Below are 16,664 nucleotides of genomic sequence, written 5' to 3'. Positions count from 1 at the left end.
ACATCATCCAATGTGTGGCAGGACGTAAAGACGCTCCAGTTGAAAACTAACATGCGAGTATTTGAAATAAGTTGAAAGTGCAATAATTGTGCTTTCGAAAGAGTTGTTAGGCATTGGAAATGGTTATTGACACTATTGCCATATTGACATCAAAAGTAGCATCAGTTGCCATTAGGCTGCATAAGATTAAACAACCTCGACTATGCAACGAACTAGACTGACTGGGAGACCACTTTAAAATAATGTCATTGAGTCAACAACTGTCAAGGAAAAATATAAAGGGGCGGATGTCTTAATCTCGCGTATACCGATGATTCCATCAGACGTGCATTTGATTTTAAGCGTCTAAAATTTTCCATGGGTCGGCTTTTACAATGACAATAAAAACTTCGCAAGATTAAGCGTTGTAAATGTGCGGATTTAACTTTGAGTGTTCATGTTTTGCGCATGGAAAAAATTTTCGCGTCGAAAAACCGCCATCGTTGTATATTTATGCATCTCGAAAAAATGTTGTTTATTACAAAATATTAAATTGATTCAGTTTTTTTCTAACTACAGGGTGGGGCATTAGTGTTACAAAGTCCAATTGCTCGTTTGTAGTAAGAGATACGAAAAAAAGTTATTTAGGTAAAAGTTGGGGCACACATAGTACCATAATTTAAAAATATTCTCAAATATACAGGTGCGTCCGTATTGACAGGGTGACACAAACTTATGTTTTTTTAATGGAACACCCTCTATATTTTTACATTTTTGGATTTTTCTCAATGTTTACTTTCTTAAAATATAGGGTTTTGTAATATTATACGAGGTATTTTAAAAGCTAATTACGTTTTTTTGTTAATTTCGTAGCAAAATTTACACCCTGTAGATTTGTAGTGATTTAACATCAAATTTTCTGTTTATATTTAAACGATTTTTAATATAGTCTACTATTGTTAAACATTAACAGTATAGCGAAATGTTTAATTTTAGTATACAGGATGGGTCGAAACTCGGAATGAGTATTTTCTGAGTTTTCTTAAATAGAACACCCTGTATTTTAGTATTGTAATGAAATGATATTTTATTGTACTTTTTTATTTCTTAAGCATTCCCTATACCTAAGTGCTTTAATTTGTAAGTTATTCGTGGTTCTTTATGCCAAACATTAATTGCAACAAAAATTACGTGAAATTTTATTAGGTGGCCGTGAAAGTATCCAATCAAAAATAATTTTTCGGAAAAAAATACATAATATTCTAGCCTGATCCTTAATTTATTAATATTGGATGATATGTCCAAATACATTCGTAGTTAAGGTTGTTGGTGCTTAAAATATTAGTCAAACATACAAAATTCTCCCTATTCTACATTTCGCAGTCACTTTGCAGTGCGAGCAGCATATCCCCATATAAAGCTTATGGAACCTTGCAGCTCAGTGTTGCCGGTTTTAAGTAGACGAATTTAAAGTCTGTCTAAATAGAATATTCCAGAAGTCGAAAACATATTGATTTGAAAATCTGTGGGTTTTATTATTTTTAACTAATTCATAGATATGTACCATGAAAGATATTTATACGATATTAACGCTGATGTTTACTTCTTAGAGTAGAAAAATATCAATTGCTTAAAATATATTTCTTGGTAACACTGTTTTTCGTAAGAGTCTGTACTGTAAGGTGACCGTGATATATAGTTGGCTATGACACATAATTTGCCCAAGCATTTGACATTATACTATTTATATAGTTCCAGTTGATTTGTTACCATGACCAATATTCATTTGATACAACACAAAAAACGGACACGAAAATGGCAAAGGAAAAGGACCTGAACAGATTAGATAAAATAAAACATACGAACACAAAAAAATATAATAAAAAACCGAAAAAATGTGATCAACTAAAAATAAGTACGTGGAACATCAGAACAATGCTTGAACCAGGAAAAATGCAGGATATCGTCTCAGAACTAGAAAGATACCAAATTGATATTGCAGTGATTCAAGAAATCAGATGGGCAGGTCAAGGAGAAATAAATAGAAAAAACTACACACTACAGTACTCGGGACATGAAAAACAAGGTCAATATGGAGTTGCTTTCATAATTATGGGAAAAATAAAAAATAACATTATGCAATTTAAACCAATAAATGAACGTATGGCTTACCTGAGAATTAACGCCAAACCATTTAATATATCAATCATAAACGTATATGCCCCAACTGAAAGTGCTACTGCGGAGGAAAAAGACAAATTGTATGAGGAACTCGAACGAGAAATGGAGAAGTTACCTAGAGAAGACACAATACTGGTAATGGGAGATTTTAATGCCCAAATAGGTAAGGAAGACTACATTAACCAAGTAGCAGGTAAGCATACAATACACGAAAAAACTAACGACAATGGCCAACGATTATGTAATCTAGCATCTAGTACCAATATGATTATCGTTAGTACAAAATTCGAACATCCCAAATACCATAAAGTGACGTGGATTTCCCCAGACCAAAAAACATGGTCACAAATAGACCATATTCTGATTACAAGAAGGAAGCAAACATCGGTAACAGACGTGAGGTCCTACAGAGGTGCACATGCAGACACAGACCATTTTATGGTGACTGCAAAAGTAAGACAAAAAGTCAAAAGAACACTAAAAAACACGACAACAAAAAATAAATGGCACGTAGAAAAACTGAATACTCCAGACATAAGGATTAAATATGCTGATGACATGAACAAAAAACTGAAGGAACAATCTAAACCTACAAAGGATATAGAAACAGAATGGAGAAATATAAAAAAATGTATAAATGAAACAGCGGAAGTACACGTAGGGATAAAAAGAAACAAAAAAGACAAGAATGGTATAATGAAGAATGCCATAAAATGTTAAAAAAGAAGGTAGAAATGAGACAAATGTGGATAAGAACAAATAGACAGGATTATAGGGAAGAATACAATATAATAAGGCATGCATGTAAGAAAAAAATAAGGAAAATTAGACGTGAGTGGTTGGATGATAAGATAAAAGAAATAGAAAAAGAGAGTAAGAACAGAAACACAAAAGAATTCTATAAGAAAATTAGTGAGCAGAACAAAACGTTTAAAGGAAAGATAAAAAGCATAAAAGATAAAAATGGAAAAGTATCAGAAAACGATGAAGAGTATAAAGAAATTTGGACTAACTATTTTAAAGAATTATTAACAGAACAACAAGATCAAGACCTAAATGAAAACAGAGGAGAAGAGACAATGATGTTAGGAAACCAGCTACAAATACCAACAAAAGAGGAAGTTGAGGAAATTATTAATAGCAGCCGTAATGGTAAAGCCTCAGGATCGGACTGTATCAATATGGAGCTTATAAAATATGGTGGTGAAGAATTAAAAGATAGATTATACAATTTAATAAAAGACATATGGGACGAAGAAAAAATGCCGGAAGAATGGTACAAAGGACAAATTATCACGATTCATAAAAAAGGAGATCAACAGATGTGTAAAAACTACAGAGGACTGACGCTATTAAACACAGCATATAAAATCATGTCCGCCTTAATACAACGAAGACTGACCGAAGCTACCACGAATATCATAGGACACTATCAATGCGGATTTGTTAAGGGAAAGTCTACAACAGATGCCATACATACAGTTAAACAAATTATGGAAAAAGCTCATGGATATAAAATAGAAATTGAACTGCTTTTTATAGATTTTCGACAAGCATTTGATACAATAAATAGATCAAAACTAATGGTAGCTCTGAAAGAAATGGGAATACAACATAAATTAAGAAGATTAATACAAATGACAATGAGTAGAACTGTAGTTAGTATAAAAACTCAAGTAGGCGACACAGAAGAATTTGTCATCAATAAAGGGGTGAGACAAGGAGATTCATTATCAGCAACTCTGTTTAATCTTGCCCTAGAATACGTCGTCAGGAAGATCAACAAAGGCACCCTCCGAACGAGAGAAGGACAAATAATAGCATACGCTGATGATATTGTGCTAATAACAAAAAATAGAAAAACAATGGAACGAATGTTAAACGAAATGGTAACAGAAGGAAAAGTAATGGGATTAAAAATAAACCAAGAGAAAACCAAAATAATGAGATTTGACAAAAACTTTGAAAACAGAAAGGTTAGAGTAGGAGAATACACTTTTGAAGAAGTCGAAAAATTTAAATATTTAGGAATATTAATAACAAACAATGGAGAAAGAGAAACCGAAATCAAAGAAAGGATTATTACAGCAAATAAGAGCTTCCATGCAAATAAAAAATTACTTAAAAATAAGTTATTGAGTAAGAAATCAAAAATGAAAGTATACAAAACAATAATTCGACCGACGATGATGTATGCAGCCGAAACTCTTAGCATGACAAAAAAACAAGAGGAAAACCTTAGAATACAAGAAAGAAAAATACTAAGAGCAATATTAGGACCAATAAAAATAAATGACAATGAATTTAGACAAAGAACGAACCTTGAGTTACTGGAAGAAATTGAGGAGGATATAGTATGTAAAATAAAACAGCAAAGAGCAAAATGGCTAGGACACATATGGAGATCCGGATCAACTACGACGATATACTCAATATTGGAATGGACACCAGCTGGCAAAAGAAGACGTGGAAGACCAAGATCTACATGGTTACAAGAAGTAGTAAGTGATCTCAACAATGCGGGCATACGACATTGGAAAGGGAAAACCAGAGACAGGAAAGAGTGGAGAAAAATAACAGAGAAAATTAAATAACGAACATGAGGACTGATCTACCTCAAAACATAGATCTAGAGAGCGTAAGCGGCGTAACCCCTAAAGGGGTGTTTAGCCACTATATATATATAATATTCATTTTTCTAATGAGTAATTGATTAAAATGGCTTTGTGCTAGGAGAGTATAACAAAAATAAGCTATTTGCAAGAAAAATTTATCATCAGCAATTCCCTGATAAACGACAACTAAGAGGAGAATCTTTTGAAAGTATACTAAAACGGTTTCAACAGACTAGACACTTAGATTGTAAGAACGGTTGTACTAATATGCAGATCCTCAGTGACACTAAGGATTACATTTAATTCCTGTTTTCTTCATTTACAATAGTTTTTGTCCGATCAGATTTATCATAATCTAAGTGTCCAGTCCGTTGAAACCGTTCTAGTATACATTCAAAAGTTTCTCTTCTTAGTTGTCGTCTATCAAGGAATTTCTGATGAAAAATTCTTATTGCTAGTAGCACATTTTTGTTATACTCCACTAGCACAAAAACCTTATTAATCAGTTCCTCATTAGAAAAATTCATATTAGTAATGGTAACAAAGTAACTGGAACTATAAAAATAGTATAATGTCAAATTTTTAAGGAAATTTATTGTCATAGTCGACTAGGTAGAATATTGTTTGTTGTTATTAATGTTTTGAGCGCGCCAAACCATCTTCAGGTCCCGGTTAAAAGTAAATTACATGCTACAAATAACAAAAACCAGTATAAGTTAAGCTGTCTGGTTCTGGTTTTTGTTATTTGTAGCATGCAATTTACTTTTCACGCTGAGACAGTTTCTAGAAAAGGGATGGGAGTATAACAGACCCATACACAATCTCTTCATAGACTTTCGACAGGCATATGAGAGCGTAGAAAGAAGCCAAGTATGGAATGCCATGGCGGAGTTCTCAATACCAAAGAAACTCATTCGGATGACTAAAGTCTGTATGGAGGGTGGAATATCAAAAGTACGTGTAAATAATAAACTATCTGACAGCTTCGGAATCAACAGTGGACTCAAACAGGGTGATGCGTTATCTCCACTACTTTTTAACCTTGTATTAGAGAAAGCCATGAGGTCGGCCGAAATAAAAACAGAACTGCTATCGGTTCAAGGTCCCAAGTTATTACTAGCTTACGCAGATGACATTGATCTCGTTGGAGACTCCATTCTATCCACAAAAGCCATTTTCAACAAGGTGGAAGAAGCAACAAGCGAAATAGGGCTGGGGATTAATGAAGAGAAGACGAAATATATGTGTATAAATAGAACGACACGAAGAGACAGGATAGGACAAAATGTGACGGTCAACACCTTCAATTTCGAAAGAGTACAACGTTTTAAGTATCTGGGGGCCGTAATCACAGCTGACAACGATCTTACTGAAGAAATAAAAGACAGAATCCAATCAGCAAATCGCTGTCTATTCGCACTGGATAAACTTATAAAATCAAAAAATCTTACAAGAAGTTCCAAGATCAAAATCTATAAATCCATCGTCAGACCTGTACTAACATATGGTTGCGAAACGTGGACCATGACCAAATCAAACGAAGAAAAGCTCAGACGTTTTGAACGAAAAATACTTAGAAAAATTTTCGGACCTCACCACGACATTAACACAAACCAGTATAGGATCAGAACCAACTTCGAATTAAAAGAACTCTACAATGACACCGATATTGTCCAAGAAATTAAATCACAGTGACTAAGATGGTCAGGCCACGTGCACAGACTTCATAACGAGAGACTTGTAAGACTGGTATGGGAGGAGATTCCTACAGGCAAAAGACCACTAGGACGTCCCAGAATGCGATGGAGAGATAACATCCAAGCCGATCTCCGAAAAATGAACATTCCATTTGACCCTAGGTTGATGGAAGACCGAACAAATTGGAAGAAAGTTGTACAGTCAGCCAGGACCCACCCAGGGTTGTAGCACTACGTGATGATGATGATGAATTTACTTTTAACTGGGACCTGAAGATGCTGTGCAAAGTATAGACAGCGAAACCGGTTGTTGGATGTAAATAAATTGATTTTGAGATCGTCTTTTATTTCATTACTTATTTAGTATGGACTCACACATGCAACCCATTCATTATCTAAGGCAATTCTTTGTACTGCAAAATTTGCCGATTTTTACCTTATGTGACTGTACTAATTATTAGATTATTTACATCCCCATCCTCAAAATGTTTATCCAATAACCCATTCTATCTTTTCAGTTGCGGCTCGCGGCACTGAACGAGGCGTACACTGGCGACATCCACGGCGTCCGGGGCGCCGATTACGCCTGTTATCGCGAGGCGCGCCGAGCCGGTCTCCGGGGAACCTTCAGGGCTCTGCTCTCTTCCAGAGTGCAGAACGTAGATTCTATCGTCAGACAGGCCGATCGCAAATTGCCAGTGTGCAATCTCAGAGGGGAAGTGCTCTTTAATTCCTGGTAAGTAGTCGATATTCAAATTTATTCAAACGAAGGTTGTAATACAAATTGATTTTGGCGAATAACACAAATAGGAGGGGATAAATACTTAATCAAGTTGTTTATTCCATATTTGATTATTTTTTATTAAATTACGTAATTATTTATGCATATATTTTCGATAGAGCTGTATCAGAAAATAGAGAATATCCAAAGTTTATTTTCTTCATGCCCTCATATGTTCTAATTAACTATACTTTTCATGACGCGGCAACATAGCGTTTTAGGGCTATATATTTATGCATAATACTAAAAATCCTTCAGTCAGTGAGAGTCGTTTCAATTCGATGTTGAAGAACAGTGCGTTAACGTAGGGCTGCAACATCGCTCCTAAGAACCGTGCGATAACAAAGTTAGTTAACGTAGGGCTGAAACATTGCTCATAAGTCACCATTTTCCACATTAAATGCTGTCTTGGGAATGTGTTCTTCAGCCATCTCGATTTGGTGAAATCCGCTCGCTAAATCTAGGATCGTAAAATATTGACATCTTCCCAATTTGTCCAAAATACCGCTAATGTGAGGAATTCTATATCGGTCTTCTATTGTTTTCTCGTTGACCTTTCTATCCTATCCTCCACTTTATTTTACCGGATGAATCTGGTTTCTTTGGCACGATCCATATGGGAGACGACCATGGTGATTGGCTTGGTCTAATGATGCCTTGATCTAACATTGAAGATATTTGTTTCTTTACTTCTTCTTTTTGTACAGCTGGTTCCAAAAAAAACTGATACGACTCTTAAAACGTATTTTGTAGAAAATTGAGCAGTGTACTTTCTTCTTCTTCTTCTTTTTGTTTTTGGTCTGGCTGCAAGGCAATTACCAGCACGATTTATAGGCGATCTTGATGTAGTCTGGCTTTAAGCCATATCAAAATCGCTGACTATGTTCTTGTAAAAAGCTTTTGATGAGGTGTGATATAATTAATATGCGTTTAATTATACTTAATTTATTATATTTTAAAGGATAAATACTTATTATTTACATACTGTCACTGTCACTGCCAAATCTTAAAATTTGTCAGATACCTTCAACCTCAAAAAATGGCTATTTGTTTGTTTATTTTATTATTTGTTTGTCATAAATGTCACACCAATCATACACTGCTCAAAATGATCAAATCTGACTAAGAGTCGTATCAGTTTTTTTAGGAACCAGCTGTACATATGGATACCGGTATGATTTCGTATCTACAGCCTCTTCATCCTTGGTTCTGATGTGGTGTTTAACTTCGTTATTAAAGCTAAAAGGAGTGTCTGGTTGGTAAAATATATCGGAAAATTTTCGACATAGGCGACGGACTTATTCCTCTTCTTCTTGGTTAAGATGTTCTGTTTTAATTAAGTTGTCAATATTTTGTCTCTATTCTGGTCCGGAGGTTGTTTCCATGGAATATATATGGAAATCTTAATTGTATATTTTCTTGCTTTCGAGGGCTTCCGTAAGGGAAAGATGAATAGGGTCTGATGTGGAGTTAACGTAGGGATGCAACATTGCGGATAAGTCTTCAAACGATAAGCAAATGCACTAGCGAAGACCTGAGACATTGCTCGTTACATCATAAAACATTCATAGTGCTTATTTCCGTTGTCTTACAGACTATTTATCCAAACAGACATTTAAGGGTGAAGGACGCCTTTCCTCATATTTTCATGTAGCTATTCTGTTTGGTATCAATAAATTCATATCTTTCATACCAGTGTTTTTATCAAACTAAAGCGGAAACGAAGCATATTAAGCCAAAAGCAGCGACATTTATTTATGACAACAACATGAGGAAATAAATGCAGAAGAACAAACTTTAACATGAAGTAAAACCACTTCTATGTAATAGGTATATTTAATTTACATAGAAGTGTTTTACTTCATGTTAGAGTTTGTTTAACTGTATGGTATACAGCCAACCCAGGGAACTACCCCTTTTTAGTTTAAATACAGAATACTTGTCTTATCAGATCTCCGCTGTCTGTACAGGCAACAACACTACAAGCCTCAGAGGCCCTTGTCTTCGATAGCCTTGACTAGTTTCTTCCAGATTTTCCGGTACTTAACTTAATCTCTCAAATCACTTGTTCCCATTTCCTGTATGTCAGTTCGGACAGCATCAAACCACTTCCTTCATGGTCTCCCTCTTCTTTTCCTCTCTTGTTCTCCTGCTTGCAAAACCCTTAGAACGCCTCTTTCTTTTGGTATTCATAAAACATGTCCCAACACTGTAACTCTCTCTGCTTTGATTTTCTGTGTTATTTTGGGTCTCTTTCCACCTAAAACTTTCCTTTTTTGCAAAACAAAACATTTATCTTCCAAATCGCTATTTTTTTTTCTTCTTTCAGATTCATTATCTAATTTTTATATCCACGCAATACCGTTGATCTCACTATTGTTTCATAAGTTCGAATGTTGGTTACCCTGGATACGTTTTTATCTTCAACAGTGCGTTTGATCCTACTGCTTTGCTATCTTTCAATAACCGTTTATATATTTCTCTCTATTCGCCTCCTCTATTTGTAACTGTTACTCCAAGGTACTCAAATTATATTACCATCTCAAATGTATGCTCTCTATCATTCATAATTAGAGTAATCCATTTATTTTTTATTTCATTTTTCGCTCTTATTTCCATATACTTGGATTTTTCATCAACTCTTGTCAGGCCATATTTTCTAGCTTCTTCAAATTTTGTGAACATTTTTGAAGTTCTATTCTTCAACGTGACGGAATTTCCAAGTTATCTGCGAAACCTATGCACTTTTGTTTTGTTTGGGGAACCTTCAGGCCTCTGCTCTCTTCCAGAGTGCAGAACGTATATTCCATCATCAGACAGACCGATCGCAAATTGCCAGTGTGTAATCTCAGAGGAGAAGTTCTCTTTAATTCCTGCTAAGTAGTCGATATTCAAACTTATTCGAACGAAGGTTGTAATACAAATTGATTTTGGCGAACAAATAACTTCAGTAGTTCTGCAGGAATTTCATTAAGTCCTGGTGCCTTCCCATCCTTAATTCGTCTGATGGCTTCCGTTACTTCTTCTGCTAAGATTTCGTGACCTGAATTCTGTTCAATGGTGGGTTCTTTTCATGTTCTAAGGCCGTGGAAAATGCTGTGATGCCTATTTTAAACGCAAAAGGGATTTCACCTATTGACATTAATCGTGAGTTATCGAGGTTTATTAAAATGTGTTCAACATACTCGCAAATGGTCAGAAAAACCGCAAACGATTGGACCGAAAGGCCTTCAAATTCATCGTGAATGTCGGCCTTCACTGAATTCTCTACACCATTTGAGGACATGTTGAATAGATATGCACATAAACTTCGATTAACTGACGATGAATGTCAATATAGATGAAATCCATTTTGCATTTAAAAACGTATCACAGCATGAATTTCACAATGGCGGTAACAACGACCGGGACCTCCATCTTCGAAGGTTTCTAGGCCGACACTGAGCAATGCAGTGAGCCGAAAGTGGTGGAGTAAAAGAGAGGGAGAGTTGATGTGAAAGGCAGTGTTGCCAGATTTCTCTCAGCACGTCGCACTCTTTCTCAGCGGAGTAGAAAACTTTTTTTACGAATGACCCTTCATCTTCTTCTTCTTTAGATACAGTCTCCTTTAAGGAGGTTGGTAATCATCACAGCTATTTTCCCTTTTGAGATTTGCAGCTCTGAACAAGTCGACGGAACTGCAATTATACCACTTTCTCAGATTGTTGAGCCAGGAGATGCGTCTTCTTCCGATACTTCGTTTTCCCTGTATTTTTCCCTGCATTATAGTTTGTAGCAACACATATTTATCCGCTCTCATAACGTGGCCGAGATACTGTAACTTTCTTATCTTAATCGTATTCATAATTTCCTTATCCTTTTTCATCTTTCTGAGAACCTCAACATTAATTTGTTATTCTATCTACCCAACTTATTTTTAATATTCTTCGGTAGGTCCACATCTCGAATGCTTCAAGTCGATCGCTTATTTCTTTCTTTAAGGTTCAGGTTTCCACCCCATACAGCAGCACCGAAAACACATATGAACGTAGTATTCGTATTTTGATTTTAACTATTTAGAATGGGAAATAAGCCACAATATTATTAAAAAATGATTTTTATTAACGTTTCGACGCCCAAATCGGGTGCCGTTGTCAAAATACAAAATACTATTAATATAAACAAAAATGTTGTTGCTTAGTAAAAAAATTCTTCTAATAATTTATTTAATTTGACTCATTTATATCGGCAATTCAGATACATATGATACATTTTAAAGTAGAAGACTTTAAAATGATATTGCCAATATTTATGAGTTGCGTTCCTGGGACGACTTTACTGAAAGATAGTTCATTCGATTACATGAAATCAACCCCAACTCAAGAATATCCGTCACAAAAAAATCATAGCATGTGATCTGCCTTTAAAAAGACAACCACATGCAACGGTAACATTAAAATTCTCGCGTTAGAGATCTCATAGTAAATCACGAGGGAAAACCAGGAAAAACCTCGTGATACTATCCCGACATCGTAAGTATTTGGTCTTACATTTAATTTATTCTCAAAATTAATACCAAATTCTGACTTTACTATAATTTTGTTTAAATTATAAATAATATCAATAATACATGGGTATATAAGTAATACTAAAATATAAAATATGTACTAACTCGACTATTGACTTACTAATTGTGGTATTTTCTTTCTATTGACTTCCTCTTTCAGTATGGGTATCCACATCCTACTGCATTCCACCGAGGAATTTGCGACACAATTGGTTTCGTTTAGCATAATTAGAGCCGCTTCTTTGATTTTTCTCTTTTTACTATCTGTTTCTTTCAGGACTATACTTGAATCTCTCCACTGAACTCTATGTTCATTATCCCATGCATGTTGACATATTTGAGATCTATCAAATTCTCTATTTTTAATATAAGATTGATGTTCACTTATTCTAACGTTTAATGGTCTTGATGTTTCACCTATATAAAACTGTTCGCATTCACAAGGTATTTTATAAATACAATTCTTTGTCCTTTCTTGTTCATTGTTAGGTTTAGTTTTAGATAGAATAGATCTCAATGTATTGGTTGTTTTGAATGTTGTTGAAATGTTGAATTTATTTCCTATTGTTTTAAGTTTCTCGGATAGTCCTTTTATGTATGGTATTGATATTTTCCTCGTATTATTTCTTGTGAATGTTGTAGGATCCCGTTCTATGTTGTTCTGTTCCATTCGATCCAATCTTGACAATTCCTTATTTATAAACGATAAAGGATAATCATTTTTTAATAAAACAGATGTTAAGAATTGTTTTTCTTTTTTTTTTTTTTTTTTTATTCAAATTTAAAAATGATCTAACATACTATCAAAGAAAATTAATTACACCTCATTACAGTAAGTCACCACATTTTTATGGAGTACCGAAAATTCATAAAGCGAACATACCACTTAGACCCATTTGTAGTACCATCAGTTCTCCTTGTAGTGAACTATCAAAATTTTTATTAAACATTATAAAACCATTTGCTAATAATGATGACACATTTATAAAAAATACAAAACATTTTGTAAACAAATTATCAACTATTGAGTTTAATCCAAATAATATTTTAGTAAGTTTTGACATAAACAGTTTATTTACAAATGTGCCATTAGATAAAACTTTAAACATAATCAAAACGAAATTAGAGAATGATGATACATTGACAACTAGGACAAAACTAAATGTATCAGCTATAATGGAGTTATTGACAATATGTACTAATAATACCTATTTTCAACTAAATAATGAATTTTATAAACAAAATTTTGGTCTAGCAATGGGCTCCTCTTTATCTCCATTATTGGCTAATATATTTATGGAGGATTTCGAAACTAATATCATTTCTAAACAAAATTTAAAACCCACTGTATGGTGGAGATATGTAGATGATGTGTTTTCAATATGGCCTCATAGATCAGAATTGTTGGATACATTCCTGAATATTATAAACGATCAAGAAGAGACAATAAAATTTACAATGGAAAAGGAATATAATAACACCCTACCTTTCCTCGATGTTTTAGTCTTAAAGAAGGATACTGGATATGAGACTCAAGTGTATAGAAAACCAACACATACCAACAGATATCTCAATTACAAATCAAATCACAACATCAACGTTAAAAAGGGAATCATAAAATCCTTATATGATAGAGCCAAAATTACTTGTTCTAACGAAAATTCCTTTTTAGAAGAAAAACAATTCTTAACATCTGTTTTATTAAAAAATGATTATCCTTTATCGTTTATAAATAAGGAATTGTCAAGATTGGATCGAATGGAACAGAACAACATAGAACGGGATCCTACAACATTCACAAGAAATAATACGAGGAAAATATCAATACCATACATAAAAGGACTATCCGAGAAACTTAAAACAATAGGAAATAAATTCAACATTTCAACAACATTCAAAACAACCAATACATTGAGATCTATTCTATCTAAAACTAAACCTAACAATGAACAAGAAAGGACAAAGAATTGTATTTATAAAATACCTTGTGAATGCGAACAGTTTTATATAGGTGAAACATCAAGACCATTAAACGTTAGAATAAGTGAACATCAATCTTATATTAAAAATAGAGAATTTGATAGATCTCAAATATGTCAACATGCATGGGATAATGAACATAGAGTTCAGTGGAGAGATTCAAGTATAGTCCTGAAAGAAACAGATAGTAAAAAGAGAAAAATCAAAGAAGCGGCTCTAATTATGCTAAACGAAACCAATTGTGTCGCAAATTCCTCGGTGGAATGCAGTAGGATGTGGATACCCATACTGAAAGAGGAAGTCAATAGAAAGAAAATACCACAATTAGTAAGTCAATAGTCGAGTTAGTACATATTTTATATTTTAGTATTACTTATATACCCATGTATTATTGATATTATTTATAATTTAAACAAAATTATAGTAAAGTCAGAATTTGGTATTAATTTTGAGAATAAATTAAATGTAAGACCAAATACTTACGATGTCGGGATAGTATCACGAGGTTTTTCCTGGTTTTCCCTCGTGATTTACTATGAGATCTCTAACGCGAGAATTTTAATGTTACCGTTGCATGTGGTTGTCTTTTTAAAGGCAGATCACATGCTATGATTTTTTTGTGACGGATATTCTTGAGTTGGGGTTGATTTCATGTAATCGAATGAACTATCTTTCAGTAAAGTCGTCCCAGGAACGCAACTCATAAATATTGGCAATATCATTTTAAAGTCTTCTACTTTAAAATGTATCATATGTATCTGAATTGCCGATATAAATGAGTCAAATTAAATAAATTATTAGAAGAATTTTTTTACTAAGCAACAACATTTTTGTTTATATTAATAGTATTTTGTATTTTGACAACGGCACCCGATTTGGGCGTCGAAACGTTAATAAAAATCATTTTTTAATAATATTGTGGCTTATTTCCCATTCTAAATAGTTAAAATTGTAAAAATGCCACAAGAAAATAGCTTCAGAACAACATTCGTATTTTGAGTTGCAGACTAAGGTCTCTACTGCATAATACTGTTGATTGAAATATTAATATGGGACATCAAGCAACGATAACACTCTTCTCATCTTGTTAGATGTTGCTCTAGCTTGTCCAATTCTCATCTTTATTTCTTCTGTATACTCGTTATTCCCATTAATAATTGTACCAATATATCTGTATTTTTTTACTTTTTCTATATTGGCACCCCTCTTATGTTTAAAATGTCTTGTTGTTTTGTTTTGGAAATTGTCATAAATTTTGATTTTTAGCGTTAAGCGTTAGTCCGCTTTCCTCACTAGCATTTACTACATTATCTAAGAGTGCTTGTAGATCTTGTATATTCTCGGCAATTAGTATAGTATCATCGTCATATCTGGTATTTTTGATGGGTCTACCGTTGACTTTTATTCCAATTGTTACATTTTCGAGTGATTTTTTTAATTATTTCTTCCAAGTATAGATTGAACAATAAGGGGGAGAGTATGCAACCTTGTCTTACGCCCCTTTTATCTCTACTTCCTCCGAAAGTTCTTTACCTACTCTGACTTTTGCTGTTTGGTTAAAGTAGAGATGAGTTATTATTCTTAAGTCTTTTTTATCAATGTGTTTATCTTTAAGCAACTATATAAGATGGTTGTGTCGGACCTTATCGAACACCTTCTTGTAATCAATAAAACAAACATAGAGTGGTTGGTTTACATCCGTACATCTTTGCATGAGGACGTTAAATCCAAATAATGCCTCTCGTATACCCATGGCATTCCTAAATCCAAATTGGGTTTCAGTGATGTCTTGTTCCACTTTTCTGAAAATTCTTAAATGGATAATTTTTAAGAATATTTTTAGTGTGTGACTCATTAGACTAATTATACGATGGTCATTGCATTGTCTTGCATTAGGTGTTTTTGGTAATGTAATAAATGTTGATTTGAGCCAATCTCTCGGAATAATACCCGTATTATATACAGGGTGTTCCGAAAAGATTGGTCATACATTATACCACAGATTCTGGGGTCAAAAATAGGTTGATTGAACCTCACTTACCTATATAAAATAGTGCACACAAAAAAAGTTACAGCCCTTTGAAGTTACAAATTGAAAATCGATTTTTTGTCATATATCGAAAACTCTTAGAGATTTTTTATTTAAAATGGACATGTGGCATTCTTATGGCATCAACATCTTAAAATAAAATTAAAGTGAAATTTGTGCACCCCATAGAAATTTTATGGGGGTTTGTTCCTTTAAACCCCCCAAACTTTTGTGTACGTTCCGATTAAATTATTATTGTAGCACCATTAATTAAACACAATGTTTTTGAAACTTTTTTGCCTCTTAGTACTTTTTCGATAAGCCACTGTTTATCGACATGTTTTGAATAATTGTCGAATCCACCACATATTTGTATATATGGTTAAGTACGATTATAGAGACCAGTTAATAAGCTGAAAATTTATTTATAATTTACATTTTTAGGTATATTTTGAAAAAGAAGCCACATCTCGATAAAAGGTGACTTGTCAAAAAAAGACTAAGAGGCAAAAATGTTTTAAAAACTCTGTGTTTAACTAATGGTATCACACTAACAGTTTAATTGGAACGTACACAAACATTTGCGGGGTTTATAGGAACAAAAACCCCATAAAATTTTTATGTAAATATATTAAAAAAGAAACCGCATCTCGATAAAAACTGGCTTATCGAAAAAATACTAAGAGGCAAAAAAGTTTTAAAAACGTTGTGTGTAACTAATGGTACCACAATAATGAATTAATTGGAACGTACACAAAAGTTTGGGGGGTTTAAGAGAACAAAACCCCCATAAAATTTTTATGGGGTGAACAAACTTCACTATAATTTTGTTTTAAGATGTTCCTGCCATATAAAT

General features: G+C 33.6%; 1 protein-coding gene across 1 annotated transcript in view; it reads left to right on the top strand.

Annotated features, from left to right (window-relative positions):
* LOC114329174 (collagen alpha-1(XV) chain) overlaps positions 1-16,664 on the top strand; it is a gene marked incomplete at its 5' end in the record, with an annotated part of 898,386 nt that overhangs the window by 859,714 nt on the left and 22,008 nt on the right. The window contains one exon of the mRNA XM_050657117.1: positions 6,991-7,208. Coding sequence (XP_050513074.1) covers positions 6,991-7,208 — 218 coding nt within the window. The remainder of the gene's footprint in view (positions 1-6,990; positions 7,209-16,664) is intronic.

Source organism: Diabrotica virgifera, chromosome 7 (assembly GCF_917563875.1).
Source record: "Diabrotica virgifera virgifera chromosome 7, PGI_DIABVI_V3a".
In the NCBI taxonomy this organism is placed as follows: Eukaryota; Metazoa; Arthropoda; class Insecta; order Coleoptera; family Chrysomelidae; genus Diabrotica; species Diabrotica virgifera.
This window is presented reverse-complemented; position numbering and strand designations above follow the sequence as displayed.